Source organism: Euleptes europaea, chromosome 20, assembly GCF_029931775.1.
Source record: "Euleptes europaea isolate rEulEur1 chromosome 20, rEulEur1.hap1, whole genome shotgun sequence".
NCBI classification, from domain to species: Eukaryota; Metazoa; Chordata; class Lepidosauria; order Squamata; family Sphaerodactylidae; genus Euleptes; species Euleptes europaea.
The window spans coordinates 20594863-20615139 of record NC_079331.1 but is presented as its reverse complement, the minus strand read 5'-3'; the positions used below and the strand labels follow the sequence as shown (position 1 = coordinate 20615139).

General features: G+C 44.1%; 1 protein-coding gene across 1 annotated transcript in view; it reads left to right on the top strand.

Annotated features, from left to right (window-relative positions):
- Window positions 1–1598: 1598 nt before the first annotated feature.
- Window positions 1599–20277, top strand: part of SPG21 (SPG21 abhydrolase domain containing, maspardin) — a 52924-nt gene continuing 34245 nt past the window's right edge. The window contains exons 1-2 of the mRNA XM_056865705.1: window positions 1599–1650; window positions 14120–14213. Of these exons, the coding sequence (XP_056721683.1) occupies window positions 14151–14213 (63 nt within the window). The 5' untranslated portion in view covers window positions 1599–1650; window positions 14120–14150. The remainder of the gene's footprint in view (window positions 1651–14119; window positions 14214–20277) is intronic.

Here is a 20277-nt window from a genome sequence, read left to right as displayed (position 1 = left end):
ACATTTGATGTGATTTCGCTGTATACAAATGTACCCCTAAATGAGGTCAGGACCATCATAGAAGATGGCTAAAATGCTGCGTTGACAAAAATCCACCTACGCATTTCTTAATGGACCTTCTGGACCTCCTTTTTGAAAATAACTACTTCAGATTTAAACAAAACTTGTATAGGCAAGTTAAAGGGGTAGCCATGGGCTCAGCGGTAGCACCATCTGTGGCTAACATTTATATGATCAATTTTGAGTGGCAGAATTTGTTTACAAATGATATTTTTAAACATGTCTTGTATTACGGTAGATTTGTGGATGATCTGATTATGTTAATTGACAAAAAGTGTAATTTTGATTTATTTTCTGATATGATGAATAGTGTGAATCCTCATATACATTTTGAACCTAAAAGGCATATGCATAGCATTAATTTTTTGGATGTTACTGTGAACAAAGATGACAAAGGAGAAATATGGGTCTCACCATACAGGAAACCTACTGACAGGATGGCTTTATTACAAAGTTGTAGCTCGGCAGGAAACAGATAAAAACCCACACACGCAGGAAGCCAGGGGATGTTACTATGTAAGATGCAAATGTTAACAAGGAAAGCGCAGAGACTATTCACAAAAGCAGTTTTCCTAATTTTGCTACTTACTAGTATTGTAAATTATTTTGGTGGTTTTCCATAATAGGCCTTGACCATGTGTATGTCTATATGTGTGTCTAATTTTGGTGTAGTGGTTAAGGTGTTGGACTTGCACCATGGAATTTTGCTGGGTGCCCTTGGGTCAGTTATACACTCTCAGCCCTGACCCTGGCTAGCATTTGGATGGGAGACCTCCATGGAATACCAAGGTTGGAATGTGGAGACAGGCAATGGTAAACCACCTCTGAACGTCTTTTGCCTTGAAAACCCTACGGGCTCGCCATAACTCAGCTGCAACTTGACATGAAAAATATATACATACAGAGAGAAATTATAAACCATGAAAATACATATATATATTGTCTCTGTATATTTTAACAGAGAGAAATTATCTGCAACAGCAAAAATATACACAGAGAAATTATAAACCGTGAATTTATATATATACACGCACGCACACATATAGTCTCTAGGTATATTTTCACACACAGAGAGCAATTATCTGCCACGTGACAGCAAAAATATATATACCCACAGAGAAATTATAATCCATGAAAATTTAGGTTTCCATACAGTTTTCGTAAGCCTTTAAAGGGCCACTACCAGCCCCCGGGTTATTTTTACTACAACTCCCTCCGAAACGCTGAGGACTGGAAACTCTCGTCTCAGGCCCTGCCGAGACTTTCTTTCCCTTCCCACGCCTTTCTCTCGCTCGGCTAGCAGGCGCGGACGAAGAGGCCATATGACCCAGACGAGGCAACCCTCTTCTTCCGCCTCGGTAGTCATGGCGGCCCTCGTTCTCCGTCACGTGGGGTGCGAGCTGTGCTCGGCGATTGGCGGTTTGGCCCTTCGTTCCCGCCCATGCGGGGGGGGCAAGCGGGAGGGGGCGTGGCCAGCGTGCCGCCAGACGAGGAAGCGGCGGTTGGGAAGGTTCCACCGAGGTGGTGGGGAGGAGGGGAGCTGTCTAGCCTCCCCCTTTCTCTGGTGCCCCCCCGACCGAGGAAGGACTGGTGAGAAGGGGGGCGTGAAGGGAGGGGCAGGAGGGATCCCCTCCCCTCCCCTCCCCTCCCCTGAAGGCATTCCTTTGGTTGTTTTATTTGGGGTGTGTGGGCTGTGGCTGCTTTAGTTGGGGGGCTGTGGCTGCTTTAGTTGGGGCTGGGCTATGGTTGTCTTAGTTGGGGGGCTGTGGCTGCTTTATTTGGGGGGTGGGCTATGACTGCTTTATTTGGGGGTGGGCTGCTTTAGTTGGGGGGCTGTGGAGCCCTAAGAAGTATAAAGGTGGGGTTACTGCATTTCATATAGTATAAAGTAAAGAAATATAAAGGTGGAGGGCTTGTGTGATGTTGTTGTTTTTAAACCACTGAGGGGCTCTAAATAATGGTGGGTGGGGGTACCCCCCCATGCTAGGGAAGGGTGGCTAGCTTGACTTTTCAATGTTCCCCTGGACACCCCCCCCCCATACAGTTATTTATTGGACACCTTTGGGCTCCTTCAAGACTTAACCAAATTCTTTGCTCCAGTTATTTTGTGTGCCCTGGAATCCTAGAGGGGTGTTGCGAAATGAAGAAGTCCCGGGGCATCTTAAATGGCAAACAACGTTTATTCCACCATGGGGTTTGGGGGGCTTGCTTCTTCTGCAGGTGCTGTGAGGAAGGGGCCGTGAGCCCCCTTTGGAGCAAGCCCCCCGGGGTACACGCTGGCTCTGGTCTACAACATTGAGATACAACACTTGCAAAGTCTGCACGCTACCCGGAGGCTCTTGTTTATTTGTTGGCTGCAACAGGCTAACAGGGCAACTCCTCTGGAGCAATTCCTTTGCACCGCAATCCTAAACAGTTGCAGCCTTTTAGGGCCATAGAAGTCCATGGGCTTCGATGGGTTAGCGTTTTATTGTTTCCTATGGTAGACCATCTCCTTGGCATACAGAAGGTCCCGGGTCCAGCAGCAGCTGCTGTTCCGAGGAGACCATACTGACCTTGGTGGACCAAGGGCTGACTTGGCATAAGGCAGCTTCTTGTGTTTAAATTGCTTTATAATAGAAGGGGGTTGTGGTTCGTTGCTTGCAGAAGGTCCCCGGTTCAATCCCCGGTACCTGCAGTTAAAAGGATCACATGGGAGGCGATGCATACATAATTGGTGTCCTTATACATCATTAGTTTACCAGTCACTGTGGTCTATGTTATTTTGTTTGCCAGCCAGATTAGACCATACTAAGCTTGATAGCTTTGCAGACACCAATCTACTAGTGGTCCCCGGCCCAAGGAGCATCCGGCTGTCCTCGACCAGGGCCTCAAAAGCCCTGGCCCCAGCCTGGTGGAACACCCTCTCTGAGGAGAGTAGGGCCCTGTGGGACCTCATGCAGTTCCGCTGGGCCTGTAAGGCCGAAATGTTCCGCCAGGCCGGTGGTTGAGGACAGCAACCATTCTTCACCAACGTTGGCCTCCCCTTCCTCTCTCCCCCCCCCCCCAGGTTACCATCTGAGCAAAGAGAGACTGGCTGTGTCATAGAGTCATAGAATCATAGAGTTGGAAGGGACCAGCAGGGTCATCTAGTCCAATCCCCTGTACAATGCAGGAAATTCACAACTGCCTCCCTCCCACACCCCCAGTGATCACTATTCCATGCCCAGAAGATGGCCAAGATGCCCTCCCTCTCATGATCTCCCTAATGTCATAGAATCAGCATTTCTGACAGATGGCCATCTAGCCTCTGCTTAAAAACCTCCAGGGAAGGAGAGCTTACCACCTCCCGAGGATGCCTGTTTTACTGAGAAACCACTCTGTTAGAAAATTCTTCCTAATGCTTTAAAGGCAAGGGAGAAGCAGAGGTGGTTTGCCATTGCTTTCCTCTGCAGAGCCTTGGTGGTCTCCCATACGAGTAGCTACCTTGCTTAGCTTCCAGCTTCTGGTGACTCCAGCAAGGGGCTTTCAAGGCAAGGGAGAAACTGAGGTGGTTTGCCATCACTTTCCTCTGCAGAGCCTTCCTTGGTGGTCTCCCATCCAAGTACTGACCTTGCTTAGCTTCTGAGATGAGGCTATATTATGCTGCCTTCCCTTGCTCTTTGCTGTACTGAGAGGTTGCCTTTCTCTTTCTGATGACGTGGTACACACACACACACATTGGAACGCGAGCAGAGGTGGTTTGCCACTGCCTTGCTCTGCAGAGTTGTCCTTCGTGGTCCCCCATCCAAGTATCCAGTTACAGTGCAAAAAGAGTGCCTGTTTGCGAATAAGCATTTAGGCGTAACTTGTTTATAACTTTTGCCATATTTTCAAAGTGGCCGTTAAATAATAAACTATAGATAGAGCAACAGCCTTATCTTTACCAGGTAGCTTAAATGATAGTAGTGAGAACATACAGGAAAGTGTGAGATCAGTGGAGTAATAAAAGAAGATCTTATAGAAGAATATAAATCACAACTGAATAAAAAATGGGTAAGTGTGTCTGTGGTGCAGCGTGGTGTAGTGGTTAAGAGCGGTGGTTTGGAGCAGTGGACTCTGATCTGGAGAACCGGGTTTGATTCCCCACTCCTCCACGTGAGCAGCGAAGGCTAGTCTGGTGAACTGAATTCGTTTTCCCACTCCTACACACGAAGCTGGCTGGGTGACCTTGTGCTAGTCACAGTTCTCTTAGAGCTCTCTCAGCCCCACCTACCTCACAGGGTGTCTGTTGTGGGGAGGGGAAGGTGATTGTAAGCCGGTTTGATTCTGCCTTAAATGGGAGAGAAAGTCAGTATATAAAAACCAACTCTTGTTCTTCTTTGCCTTTCCGCACAGGCAGACTCTGTTCGATTGGCCTATCTAAGAGTTTGCCAGATAACTTGTTGAGGGGTAAGGCATTATGTCTGGGCAAGAAAAAAATATTCGAAAGTTTGGAATGGTTAAGAATTCAAGATAACCTGGGAGCACTGGAAAAGATGGGGTGCTCTCTCCCCAGATGGAGGGTTGTCCAAGTATCGACTCTGCTTAGCTTCTGAAATCTGACAAGATTGGGCTATAGCTTTGCTCTTATTAAAATATGGCTAACAGCCAAACAAATACAGAAGCATATAGACTGGGCTGTAGCATACCATGCCACACCCCTCAGCATAAATTAGCATGTATGAATAACATACTTCCAAAGAACAAAGCTTACTTCAATTTTAGGGAAGGCTGACACGAGTCATCATGTCAGGATCCCATCTTAGAAGAGGCATTCCCTCTTGTGTGTGTGTGAGAGGCGGTGTGCGTGCCTCTTTGAAGCGGTCATATGCAGGTTTTTGGGCACGGTTATGTTGAAATAATATTGATCAAGCAGCGGATTCTCATCAGTTGATAAACTGAAAGGCAATCTCAGGTTAATCTGATTTATTGCAGCTCTAATAAGAATGCAGCAATAGAACTGTTAACTTTAGGAATCCAAAGGAGAGATCGGTCTAGGAGTTTTGGGGGGGCAGCAGAGGAATTTGATGAGTCTTTGTCGTACGGATCTCAAGAACCATCTCCAGAGTTTAGGACTTAAGGTGTGGACAGAATCAAGCGGGTTCAGAAGAGAGTGACGAGGATGGTCAGGGGCCTGGAGACCAAGCCCTATGAGGAAAGGCTAAGGGAGTAGCGAATGTTTAGCCTGGAGAAGAAGAGGTTGAGGGGGGACACGATTGCTCTCTTGAAGTATTTGAAGGGCTGTCACTTCGAGGAGGGCAGGGAGCTGTTCCTGTTAGCAGCAGATGATAGGACTCGAAATAATGGGTTTAAATTGAGGGCGGAAAGGTTTATTATACCAGCTGGATATTAGGGGGAAAAAATTTACAGTAAGAGTTGTTCAATGGTGGAGTCGGCTGCCTAGGGAGGTGGCGAGCTCCCCCCCCCTGGCTGTCTTTAAGCAGAGGCTGGACAAACACTTGTCAGAGATTCTCTAGGCTGATCCTAGAAGGCTTTAAGAGGGGAGTGGACATATTCATGGAGGAGAGGGGTATTCATGGCTATTAGTTAGAATGGATACTGGTCATGCTGCATACCTATTCTCTCTAGTATCAGAGGAGCATGCCTATTATTTTGGGTGTGGTGGAACACAGGCAGGATGGTGCTGCTGCAGTCGTCTTGTTTGTGGCTTCCTAAAGGCACCTGGTTGGCCACTGTGTGAACAGACTGCTGGACTTGATGGGCCTTGGTCTGATCCAGCAGGGCCTTTCTTATGTTTCTTATCCTGCATTAAGCAGGGGGTTGGACTAGATGGTCTGTATGGCCCCTTCCAACTCTATGATTCTATGACTTGTAACTCTGGAACCTCTGGGCCTGGTGTGTGTATTTTGCAATCTATTAAAGCTGTCATCGTTCCCTAAAAAGGGTCATGGAAGAGTGCAGAGATCCATAACCCAGCGGGTAGCTGTGGACTTTTTTGGGTCTTGTGATCCTGAGTCACAAGAGAGTTGTAGTTTGTGCTGAGGTGATGTGTGGGATCTTGGAGATGGGGCCTGGTGGATAATCAGAGCGTGTGATTCTATTCCATGTGAAATAGAATTGTAGGGGTGGGGGGCGAATGATGAGAACAGGAGTTGATCAGGAGGGTGCCTTTCATAAAGGGAACAGGGCTGTAGTTGTAATGTCTGAGGAAACCTTTAGGTACTCTTCTGTAGCTTTGTTTATGGTATGTATTATGCTGGTTATTTCATTCTTCTGCAGTTTTGTAATCCAGTTTTGTTGCCTCTTTTGCATCAATGGCCAAGTCTGTGGGTACTTAAATCTAGAGATTGGAGCCATTAATAGACAAGACAGATCTTTCATAAACCTAAAAGATGCCCCAGATTTGCAGAAAAATCTGAAATATTTTTTTAAATGGAGGTTAACCAATGTGATAGAAGCAGCACATGTATCTTTAATAAATGAATGTCTTCAGTGGCCCTTTGTAGGCTACCACGCATTAATGCCTGCTAGCCCTTTAGCCTTAGTTTCTGTCAGTAAAAGACAGGGGAGTGGGCAGGGAGCTTTCTAGGGCTGTTTTTGTCGCGGTTCGGGCAGTTAAGTGCCTACACTCTTAGAAAGGACCCCTTCCTGAGAAGGGATATGTTATCTTATTCAGCGAGACACCACTAGACCGGAATCAACGGTTCCTAGAAACTTGTTATTGCTCCTAGGACATCTCTTGAACACGCCAATAAATTTATAATAATGGACAAGAGTAGAAATATATAAAAAACACATTTATTTACATTATATAATATATACTTTGGTTGCAAAGCCTTAAAATATCATATAAGGATAGACATCATTAGTCTTAAACATGTTTATATAGCAAGTAATCATTCACATTCTCTATGCCTCCATAAAGGAGTATCTTAGTCAGAATATACTCATAAAGTATCCTTAGTGCAATGCACCTTCATTCAGAATATAAGGTTACAGAAATCCTGTCAAAATATGGTTAATTCTTTGGAGAAAGATTTGGTTAGAAGCATTCTAACTTAAATCATTCAAAACATCATAACATTTCTGTACAGAAGACACACTATACCTTGCTGTGTCATCTGTGTCATCTGGAGTCCTTTAAGAGTCTAAGCTCTATGAGAACATATGAAGTTATCCAGAGTATCTGTATTTGCTAAGTCTTGAATCCTTTAAAGACTTCTATTCATATTCTTAACTGATCATCATTAAGATCAGGCATTGTGTATGTACATGCTATGCATGCTCTTTCTAGTTTTAGACAGCAATGCTGAATATATAAATACTATGTGTTAGCTTAAAGCTGTTAAAGTCTCTTTGACTGTGCCAATCTGTGTATGTGCTGTACAGTGTATCAGCATTGTGCATATCTCACAGAGTACAGAGAGTCTCCTTTCCCTTCAGGAACATCTCTGGTCTCTTGCTCTGAGGAGATTCAGAAGTCCCTCTGTTAAGTAGAGGACGTTCTGACACAATCTCAGAGGTTTAGCTATTAGCCCTGTATTCAGGATGCTTCTTAGCATTGGTAAGCCAAATAGGCTTAGTTTGTAAGAATCCATAAATCCAATGGACTCTCAGTGTTCCAATACATGGAAAGATCATTGCACTTAGATTCCTATTCAAAGAATAGGAATTCTAAGGGTCTCTATCCTCTTCTAGGAATAAAGCAGTCTCACAAGAAGACTGTAAGTAAGATATGTTGAAATATCCAGATCTTGATACTTCAAGATACCTTAGAGAACTGCTGTCCTACGCAAGGATCAGAGTTTCAATGTTTTACATCTCAAGCCTTTTGAGATGGAGAAGTGTTACATCAGACAGCTGCAGTCTGCCAGTCATAGCACTCTAAAGTGCTAGCTGTATTATAGCTGTATTTATACTATTTCTAAACCCATTAAGAGTGAAGAAAGCTCCTTTATCCCCTCCTTCTTATCCTTCCAGAGGGGTGCCTTTATTTCCTCTTATCAGATGTCAGGAGCAGTGCTGAACTGGCTTAGTGAGCAACTGCTCATGTCCTCTGATATCTTATTGTCCAAATATGGACTTCCTTCCCTTTCACTCCTCTGTGCTTAAAGTATAAACACTCATTTCTTTCTTTTTTTTATATAATTTTTTATTGAACTTTACAATACAAAAAAGGGAAAAAAAGAGAATATATAGATATATATAGATATATATATAGATATAGATATAAAAGGGTATTCACATAACATATTGAAGACATTTCCTTTTTTAATACATTCATCAAAAGAAAATACCCTTTCCCCCCACCCACCAAAAGTGACCCATCACCATGACTTCCATAGAAGTGTCCGGTAGCTTTATTTATTCATTATCTAAATTCTAATATTGCTTAAAAATAATTTTCTATAGCTCACTAAATAACAAAGTAAAATCCATTTTTGCCAACTTATCCCAATATGAGGTGGCCTTAAACCATGTTAACTTAAATTCTTCCAAATCATTTCCATGCAGAATTTCCGTTAATCTGGCCATCCTCATATATAACCACACTTTCTCTCTCCATTCTAAATTGAGGGTTTACTTGTTTGTTTCCATACTCTAGCTATCACAATCCTTGCAGCAGCAAAACTATATTGGCAGATAATCCTATCCCGATCATGAATATCGTTTGTGGGTATTCCCAGTAAACAAAATAATGGTTTTCTTTTCACTTTAGTATTAATCAGATTATTTGTTTCTTTTACTATTTTTTTCCAAATTTTTTTAAAAAAATTACAAGTCCACCAGACATGCATATAAGTTCCTCTTTCTTTTCCACATTTCCAACAGATTCCTTTATCTTGACTGTTCATTTTAGATATCATAATTGGCGTTATATGCCATCTATAAAACATTTTATAGAGATTTTCTCTAATTTCATTAGTTATTGTAAATTTAAACTCCCTCTTCCATAAATTTTCCCATTTATCCAGGTCTATATTGAATCCTAAATCCTGCATCCATTTGATCATGACTGGATAATTCTTTCTTGTTCTAAATTAATAGTCATCAATAATTTATACATCCTACCAATCAATCCTTTATTTCCTTTATCTCATATCTTTTCTAACTTGGATTTATTTTTACTGAATCCAAGTTGACTATCTTTATTCAAAATATCTTGTAGTTTATAATATAAAAACCAGTCTTTTATATTTAATTCTTCCCTGCTTTTTAAAACCCATTTACTCTCCTTCCATTCAATAATACCCCTATACATCTCTATATCTAAATTTAACTGTTTTCCCCTCTTCATATAAGCTTCTATTGGGTTAATCCACCCCGGGGTTGTATTTTCTAAAATCTTCTTATATTTTGTCCAAATTTGAAATAACCCAGCTCTAATAATATGAATTTTAAAATCCCTATTTACCTTTTCATACCACAAATATGCATGCCAGCCATATCGAAGATTATACCCTTCTAACTCTAATAATCGATAATTTTCTAATTTAATCCAGGTTTTTAACCAGAGAAAACAGGAAGCCTCATAATATTGTTGCAAGTCAGGTAAACCTAATCCTCCTGTTTCTCTTAATTGAATCAGATTTTTATACGCTATTCTATGTTTTCCTTTTCCCCACAAATTTTTTTGAATATCCTTCTTCCAAATTTTAAAAACTTTGAACCCCTTAATAATCGGTAGATTTTGAAATAAAAAAAGCATCCTGGGTAATACCATCATTTTAATTACCAATACTCTACCCCACAACGATAAAGGTATTTTTTCCCAATTTGTCAGATTTATTTGTTGCCATGTTTTTTCATAATTATTTTTAAATAGGTTAAAATTATTAGAAGTTAACCATATTCCCAGATATTTTACTTTATGTTCTATACCAAAACCTGTTACTCTCGCTAATTCCTGCTGCTGCAAGAGTGTAACATTTTTGACCAATATTTTAGTTTTATTTTTGTTTATTTTAAAGCCTGCAAGTTTTCCGTAAACCTCAATCATTTTGCTCCATTCAACTATCTGAGTAATAGGATCAGTTAAAAAACACACTAAATCATCTGCATATGCCTTAACTTTATAATGATTTCTCCCTATTTTATAACCTACAATCTCTGCATTCATTCTAATTTTTCTCATCAATACCTCTAAGATAATAATAAACAACAATGGTGAAAGGGGGCACCCTTGTCTTGTGCCCTTTTGTATTTCAAATTGTGATGATAATTCTCCATTAATTATTGGCTTAGCAGTTTGACAAGTATAGATATTTCCAATAACCTTTTGAAATTTATCACCAAAACCCATATATTCTAACACTTTCCTCATAAAATTCCAATTTACATTGTCAAACGCTTTTTCTGCATCTAAAAATATCATTGCAAAAGGTGTATTATCAAATTCTGCATATTCTAGTAAGTCTAACACAACTCTAACATTTTGATTGATTAACCTCCCCGGAAGGAATCCTGCTTGGTCTTCATGTATAATAATATTAAGAATTTTCTTCAACCTATTCGCTAAAATCATCACAAACATTTTATAATCATTGTTTAATAATGATATTGGTCTATAGTTTTTAACTTCCATTAAATCAGTGTTTGGTTTAGGTATTAAAACTATATTTGCTTTCTTCCAGGTATTTGGAATGGATCCTCCCTGTATACAGTTATTCATCACTCTCAATAAATTTGGTGATAGTTGATCCATAAAAGTTTTGTAATAAAGATTTGTAAAGCCATCTTCTCCTGGTGCTTTGTTTAATTTACTTTTCTTTATTACTGATTTTAACTCCTCTAATGTTATTTCTGCATCTAATAATTCTTTCTTTTCCTGTGAGATTTTATCCCATACAAATTGTGTTAGGTATTTTTCTATCTCTTTTTCTGAAACTATTCCCTGTGTATAAAGATTAGAATAATAATCTATAAAGGTTTCTGTAATTTTTTGTTTATCTAATAAAATTTTTCCATCCTTCCTTATTTTCAATATTGGCTTTCTCCTCTCTTTATGTTTAAGTTGCCATGCTAACATTTTGCCTGGTTTATTTGAATGTTCAAAAAATCTTTGTCTATTATATAATATTTTTCTTTCTATATCGGTAGTTAATAAAATCTCATATTGTTGTTGCAAAGTCTGTTCTTGTTTAAGTAATTTGGTTTGTGCTTTTCTTAATTATATTTCCGCCTGTTTAATTTCCTCCAGTGTTTTTTTTCTTTTTTGACTCTCTTTCTCTAAACCACCGCGAGTTTTGTTATATTAAAATGCCTCTTATCACTGCTTTCCCCGCATCCCAGACAACATCTTCAGATGTGCCTTTATTTATGTTATCTTGAAAATAATGTTGTATTTCTACTTTTATTTTATCTGTAATTTTCTTATTTTTTAATAAATATTCATTAATATGCCAAGATTTGTTTTTCTTAATTCCCAAATTCATTTGCAACAACAGTGCATTATGATCTGAAAGAACCTTCGGTAAAATTTCAAGGTCATCTAATTTGCATATAATATCTTTAAATAGCCAAATCATATCTATTCTAGAGTGAGAGTTATGTCTTGAAGAGTAAAAAGTATATCCCTTTTTATTACCTTTTTTCATTCTCCACGCATCAAACATTTCCCATTGTTCTATTACATGATCAAAAATACCAGGTATTTTACCTTCAAATTTCCCGGGTTTTTTTTGCTGATCTATTTAAACGAGGATCTGTTACTCCATTGAAATCACCCATCCATAACATATTTTCCGTAGCATATTCAGCCAATGTTGATATTAAATCCATATAAAATAATTTTTGGTTATTAGGTGCATATATACCAACTAATACTATTTTTTGGTAACCACACAGAACCTCTACCATCAAAATCCTCCCTTCCCTGTCTTTATACAACATCCTTGGTTCAAATATTAAAGGAATGTACATAGCTATTCCATTAACCTTTTTCTTATCATTACATGAAGTAAACAGTTTACCTAATTTATTTTGTTCTAATCTTAAAGCCTCCTTTGTTAAAATATGTGTCTCCTGTAGACAAAAAATGTTAGCTTTTGATTTCTGTAGATGATAGAATACTTTTCTCCTCTTATTTGGAGAATTTAAACCATTAACATTCCATGATAGTATTTTCATCATTTGTTGGTTAGTAACTCAAATTTTCCCCCAAGTATAATACCCCTTCCCCCCCTCCTCCCCCAATAGTATCCCCATCTCCTTCTCATAAATCCTCAGACCCTAATTCAGTCTGTATCCTCTTCTTCCGTCAGTGATTTTCCTCCTGAAGCTTCTGCAGCCTTCTCATTCTCTGTAAGCTTCTTTTCAGCCAGTTCTTTAATTGGTTGTTGTGGTGGTTTACTTAGTTCTCCTTCATATCTCCGAAAGAACTGATCAACTTTAGCCATGTCAGTAAGTTTGAACCTCTTTGATTTGAATATAAATGAGACTCCTTGAGGATATTCCCATCTATGTTGTATTCCATTGTATCTCAGCCTTGCCACCAACTCTGCAAAATCCTTTCTTTTTCTCAGTAGTCTCCCTGGGATCTCCTTCATTAGTCATTTCTGAGTTACATGATCAAGTTACATATTTAATTTCTATACCATCCTCTTCGTTAGGACTATACGCATTAAATGAGACTACTTAGAAATCTGTAGCACAACGTTTAACCATAAAACTCATGAAACACAATTATTGTTTACATTTGTCACTTTGTAACATCTTTTAGTAACTGACAGCCTTGGGCAGATTACAGAAGAGCAAGTAAGCTTGTTACTCTTATCTTTGAGAGAACTTAAATGCCCTTAAGCTATAATAAGCACAATTTCAGCTATTAATGCACTCTTAGTACATTAAGATATCTTAAGACCTTGAAAAGGACAAGTGTTCTGCCTTTGAGGTGACTTTTGCACACTTAGATAGATAAGAGAAAGTGCTTTACGCTGCCCCTTCAAGGACAAAGCCAGAGTAACCTTAGTAGTTAGCTTTGATAGAGCTAACCTTGAGCTAGCCTGTCAGCCTGACACAGAGCTAGCCTGTCAGCATGACACAGACTTTCATTATACATTACACAAAACCTCTGTAGTGGCTCAGTTTGCATGATGTGTTTAAGCTCTATATGGAATTAATTCTGCACATGTTCACATGATTATGTCAGGGCCTGGCACATTTTGGCCATTGAGGGAGAAGGCAGGGGCAGCCTGGGAGTGAAAAGAGGCTCTGGAAAAGAGTCCCGATCCTAGCCTGCCCTGGCCCTACCATACCCCCCCCAAAGGAGGAAGGGAGAGAGGAAGAGGCAATCTGCCTGTCTTACTCCCCAAATTCCAGGTGTCCCCCCACCATTGGCCAACCCTGCTTAGCTTCTGAAATCTGACAAGATTGGGTCATCCATAAGAATATTCTAAAGCACAGCAAAAAGTACAACGTTTTTCAGGGTTCATGCCTTTGATTCACAGGGTCAGGAATTCATTTTTGGGGAGGATCTTTAGTTTAGGGTTGAGCATCCTGCTTTACAGGAAGCCCAAACAATTACTATGTGAGCTAAAGAGGAGGCAGACTCAAAAACAAACCCTCGTTACCAGAAGGACGCTGATCAGTATGGCATATATAATTCACAGCCAGGTTGAATGGCGGCCTCTGCTTCATTCCTTACTTAAGGGATCAATCTGGGATCATATCATGATGCATACTAGTCATGATGCATACCTATTCTCTCCAGGATCAGAAAAACATGCCAAATATATTAGATTCATTGGAACACAGACAGGATAATGCTGCTGCAGTCATCTTGTTTGTGGGCTTCCTAGAGGCACCCAGTTGGCTGCTGTGCGAATGGACTGCTGGACTTGATGGGCTTTGGCCTGATCCAGCAGGGCTTTTCTTATGGATTTATGGACAAAATGAAAGATAAACACTACCTATAATGCATATGCAAAATGATTTTTGGTAGTCTTTCCCAACTAATTGTTAACTCCGTGGAATTTACAGAAGGCAATATTTGAGAACGGAAAGCAAATTTACTCAGAATGGGACCCTTGCATACATAAGAGCACATCTGTTAGAACTGGCTTTCTTTGTCTGAAACATTCTTCCTTGTGTGTTTCAGGTTCTCCTGACCTCGGGCTCGTCTCTCCATCATGGGAGAGATTAAAGTCTCTCCGGACTATAACTGGTTTAGAAGTACAGTCCCTCTTAAAAAGGTAGGTCCATTTCAGTTCTCCTCCCACCATTGATCCAGCTGTTGGGCGAGTTGGTTGAAAGGTCTTTGGAGCTGGCATGACCCTAGTGCCGGCATTAGTGCCACTTGCACTGGCGCAGGGCCACTTACACTGGTGCTGGGGAGCTGCGTGGGAGCGCCACGCATAGGTGCCGGCACAGCTGCTGCGACAGTGTTTCCCCAGCGCATGCGCTCACACCAGTGCCAAAGCTAGCATTCCCAGGGGCAGGGCTGACTTTAGTTAGTTCCCTGAGGTCTTTTGCCCCGGGAACGCCCCCTTTTGCCAGTGCAAACTCACACCAGCAAAAAGGGAGGCGTAGCCCCATGAAACTCAATGGATAAGTTTCACAGGGGTTTTGCAACGATGCCTTTTTCAGCTTGCATTTTCAGGCTAGCAAACCGCTCAGGAGGCAGCGTCCCTGGACACCCTTCAATCACCCCCCTTAGGATTGCACTATATAGCAGAGTTTTGGGAGCTGCTGTAGCAGCCCTTTAACTGTAAACTGGGAGCACAAAAAGCAATAACTTTTTTCCAGATCTCCAAGGTCATTTATGCAGGGGAAATTAGAGTTTGGTTTGCTGCAGTTTTCTGCTCTGAATTCTCAAACGTCATATGCATGAGAGCATCCCCCCCACCAAATTCCAGGAGTACTTTGTGATTAATTAGGCTTTACCAGTGAATCACTGACCTTCTGAGGTCCTGTTTCCCCCCACCCTGTGAAAACGCAGCCTTGTTGCACTTTACTTGGAGGGGCAGGTCAGCTCTTAAAAGGACTGTGTGGTTTTGCTGGGTATTCCTCCCCACCTTCTATAGCTCCCTGCCGAGAATTGCCTTACTATCTTTGCAGCCTCTCTTCGGGGTCTTCCTGCACATTTCATGACGGTTTAACTCCCAGAGACAGATAGTCCAAAAGAGTTGGTTTATTGGTAACAGATATGCAGAGTTTAGAAATCAAAAGGCAGGAACGAAGGGGGAAGGGCGTACGTTCGGTTATATGGAGAAAGCCAGACAAAACAGTCATATCAAGATAACACAGTTCACACTACCAGGCTCCCACAGAGCTCCCAGGCTCTGAGAAGCTATGACAGCTGGAGGCTGTTCTGGTAAACAACCTTGAAGCTGGAGGCAAACGGAGAATCTAAAAGTCAGCCTGGCATTCTGCTCCCCTCAAGGCCCCCTCCCGTCCCGAAAGAAGGCGGGTTTGGCGGGGTAGGCACTGTGAAATGCGCGCACCAGTCGGGGGGCGGAAACATCGCGGGAGCGCACCCACTCGTCATAGGCAGGAGGGAAGTTCTTCCAACGAACAAGATATTGGAGAGAACCACGATGCCAACGGGAGTCCAAAATTTTAGCAATTTCGAAATGTTCTCCCCCCCCCCCACCATGACCGGCTGCTCAGGAGGCGGGTCGGGATGCCACTCCGGAGCGGCCACATGAGGCTTTAGGAGGCTGACATGAAATACAGGATGAACGCGCTTCAGAGTCTTTGAGAGGGACAGTTCCACGGTTACGGGGTTAATTATCCGAGCAACGGGATAAGGACCCACATATTTGGCACTGAGCTTACCACACGGACGGGTGGACCGTAGATTCTTGGTGGACAAATATACCAAATCCCCTATGTTAAAGTCCTGACCGGGGGAGCGGTGTTTATCCGCTTGAGCTTTGTATTTACGTTTTGGCCTTTCCAAATTCTTTACCAGCCAGGGCCAGGTGGTGTGGATTGCTTGTACCCAAGATGCCACATCCTCACCCCCTCCACCCCAGAAACATCAACTAACACCCCAGAATGGGACTAAAATCCTGACCATAGACAGCATAGAAAGGACTGAAACCAGTAGACTGATGAACAGCATTGTTATAAGCATACTCAGCAAAAGGCAACAATTCAACCCAATCATCCTGATGGTAATTAACATAACAACGCAGGTAACATTCCAGGACAGCATTAACACGTTCAGTCTGTCCATCTGTTTGGGGGTGGAAAGCGCTAGACAGACCCTGTTCCACCTCTACTAATTTAAGAAAAGCCTTCCAAAACTTGGCAACATAACTCCCCCCGCGGTCGCTGATCACCTTGCGTGGAAAGGAATGTAGACGGAAAACATGTGACACAAAGAGGCGGGCCAACTTTGGGGCGGAGGGTATGCCCGCGCACGGAACGAGATGCACCTGTTTGGAGAATAAGTCAGTGATCACCCACAGGACTGTCTTACCCTCGCTGAGAGGGAGATCTGTCATAAAATCCATGGCAATGACTTCCCAGGGTCTGGTGGGGACTTCTAGCGGTTGCAAAAGTCCAGGGGGCTTTCCCTGGGACCGTTTGACCGTGACACATATAGGACAACTGCGGATGAAAGAGTCCACGTCGGCACGCATGCCTGCCCACCAAAACTGCCTATGTAATAAGTGGAGGGTTTTCAGAAACCCGAAGTGTCCCGCAGTTTTGGCTCCGTGGGCTAATTGCAGGACCTCCTTCCGCAGCCTTTTAGGCACATAAAGTTTAGAGTCTTTGTACCAGCAACCATCTCGTTCTAGCAGGGAAGGGGGAAGTGTCTGAGCAGTGCGTTCAGCCAGGCATTGGGTACGAAGAGAGTCCAGGAAGGAATCGGGCAGGTCCACTCCGGCTGTGGAGGGGGGTGAAGCAGGGCTAGAAGGCAGTGTTGGTGGGGTTGATTGTACAACCGGCCGAGTTGGAGCTCTTGGCACAGGAGGCGCAGTTGGGACTGCTGAGGGAGTCGGGCTGAGCGGTGGTACAGACGACCCTCCCTCTCTGGAGCGGTGACATCCGCTGGTCGGGATGGGGACTGGAGTAGAGTTTGAGACCGGGTTTGCACCGCCAAGGTAGGCAAGGCACCCCTTTGTGCTGGGGTGAATAAGGAGACCGTAGGGCGGTCGACTTTCACCGGATACTGGGGCAGTCTGGAAAGAGCGTCTGCTAGTACGTTTAGCTTTCCAGGCACATGTTTGAGCACAAAACGAAATTGAGCAAAGAAGTCAGCCCAACGCTGCTGTTTCGCAGACAACTTGTGGGCCCCCATAAGGGCTTCCAAATTTTTGTGATCTGTCCAGACTTCAAAGGGAACCCTGGAACCTTCCAAAAATTGCCTCCACATAGCGAGGGCATGGTGGATGGCGGCAGCTTCCTTCTCCCAAATTGGCCAGTTTAGTTGGGAGTGCGCAAATTTCTTAGAAAAATAGGCGCAGGGGTGGAGAAGACCGTCTGGACCCCACTGCAAAAGGGCACCGCCCATGGCTACGTCTGATGCATCCACCTGTACTACAAACATGTGGTCTGGATCAGGGTGCTTTAACACTGGTTCAGAAGTGAATAGCTGTTTAAGGTGGTCAAAGGCGGTTTGACAATAAGCCGTCCACTGAATCTTAGTGTTGGGCAATGTGGAAGAGACCCCCTTACCCTTGGTTTTAAGGAGGTCCGTGAGTGGCAGTGCCACTTGAGCAAAGTTGGGAATGAAACCTCGGTAAAAATTGGCAAACCCGAGAAACTGTTGCACTTGTTTGCGGGTGGAAGGAGGAGTCCAATCAACTACGGATTGTATCTTAGCAGGGTCCATGGTGAGCCCATGGTGTGAAATGATGTAGCCTAGGAAAGTTAATTGTTCTCGGTGGAATTGTTCTCGGTGGAAAGTTAATTGTTCTTGGTGGAATTGTTCTTGTCGGAATTGTTCTCAGTAGAATGTTCTCGCATTTAGAGACCTTAGCGTAAAGTTGATTGTCTCTGAGACGCCGCAACACTTCTTTGACAAGAGCAACATGCTCGTCCATGGAATTGGAGTAAATAAGAATGTCATCAAGATAAACCACCACGCCCCGATATAATAAATCATGGAGGACCTCATTAATGAGTTGCATGAAGACCCCGGAGCCCCCTTTAATCCAAAAGGCATCACCAGAAACTCGTACATTCCAAAGCAGCTGGAAAAGGCTGTGAGGGGTTCGTCCCCGTCATGAATCCGGACTCAGTAATAGGCTTCAACCAAGTCCAGTTTGGTGAAAATGCGCCCCTCCTTCAATTGTCCCAGGATATCCGAGATTAACGGGATGGGGTAGGCGCTGGTCTGAGTAACAGCGTTGAGTTTACGAAAGTCAATGCACAAGCGTAAGTCACCCGTCTTCTTACGGACAAAGAAAGCGGGGGCTGAGTTGGGTGCAGTTGATGGTCGAATAAACCCTCGAGCGAAATTTTTATCCAAAAAATCCCGCAGTACGGCACTGTGAGGGTCTCTGTCTATGTGTCTCTGCTTCCCATCACCTGCTTTGTTATCAGTGAACTCGTAAAAGCAGTTCACACCTTCTGGTCTCAGGCGCCAGGCCTGATTGCCCCTAGTATCTTCCCCCCCGCTGTTCTTCCTGTCAGTACTCCCTCAGGCCGATGCGGCCTTGGAAGTGTGATAGCTTCACCAGACTTCCTGGGACTCGTCTGATGTTTTGTATTATGCCAAGCTTGTAACTTCCCATAACAATAAGTGTGAACCCCAGTGCCCCAGTGCCCTGGAGTCAATATATTCTGTAAACCCGAATAGCCCCTCACTTGCAACTTTCTACCTGTGCCTGTCTCATCTCCTGATGTCTTCAATAAATCCTTTGTTTCTTTACCACCGTCTGAACATTTGATTTGGAGAAGCAAACTCAGAGAGAGGGGATCTCTCACATTAAGTTGCAAGTCTTTGCCTCTCGGACTGCTGCTGTACCTTTTGGGACAGAATGCAAGGCGACGAGGAAAACACCCCTACTACCCCTGTGGCACCGAAGGAACCGGTGGTGCCGGAGAAACCGGACCCCAAGGAGGAGGGTGCCAAGCCAAAGAAACCTAGGGATCCCATCCCCGACCAAGGCCGGGACGGACGTCCCCGAGGACTTTTCAACAATTGGCTGGACTCCCCCAAGGGTTGGTCTCTCTCCCGAACCGCGGCGAAGGATCGCCGATTAGCCTTCCCCAGCACGGGACTCGAAGGGGACCCGGCACGCAAGGAGGCCCTGATGGAGGAAGAACGCAAGCAGTGGCAGGAGGATCGCCAAGCTATGCAGGAGCAGATGGAGACCATGCAGCGTGTGATGGGTGAGATGGCAGCGGCCCTTGACGCACTGAAAGTGCAACCGCCCGCCGGCAATCTCCCGGACGGGGCACCGGCAGCCCCTCCCGCGCCTCCTAGCCTCCCGTCCCGTCGGGACCTGAAAGTCACGTATGACGGTTCCGGGGACCAGTTGACCTTTTTCATGGTCCAAGTGGACATTTTTATGCGAGAACAAGGCCGAACCTTCACTTCCGAGGAGTCCCGGGTGCAGTACGTGGCTTCCTTACTGCAAGGGGAGGCGGCCGCCTGGATGGTGTTGCAGTATGAACTCCGCTCGCCGGTGCTGCTAACCCTGGACGAGTTTATGGTAGCACTTCGAAACCGCTTTGAGGACCCGACTCTGGGTGAGCGGGCTAAAGCCTCCCTGATGCAACTGCGCCAAGGGACCAAGTCGGTGGCGCAGTATGCAAGTGAGTTCCAGTCACTGGCCAGCCGAATCCTGGACTGGAGTGAGGCCACTTTGGTACAGTGTTTCAGGGAGGGCCTCAACCCGGACCTCCAACATTGGGCCTTTATGCAAGGGAACCCCCCGGATGTGGAAGGTTGGGTTCGCCACGCTGCCGACATCGAGAATCGCAAACAACTTCTGACCTTGTCCAAACAACGCATTGGACGAGACCCGAGACCCCGGAGCGACCGGGGCCGAGACTTCCGACTGGGGGGCAGCGGGGGTCCCTCGGCCGCTGAACGCCGCAAGCGTTTTGAGACCGGTGTCTGCCTGACCTGCGGAGGTAAGGGACACTTTGCGTCGCAATGCCCCTCTCGTTCAGGCCGTCCCAACCCCCCACGCCAAGCCCCGACCGAACCACAGAAGGCGGCTGCCGAGGACCAGCCTCGCCGCAGGAGCGGACCACCGGGCCGACGTTCCGGCGCACCCTCCGCTCTCCATGCGCGCCCCCAGGACGGGGTCTCCACTTCTACTGGCCCAACGGGGTCCCGGATTACAAGTA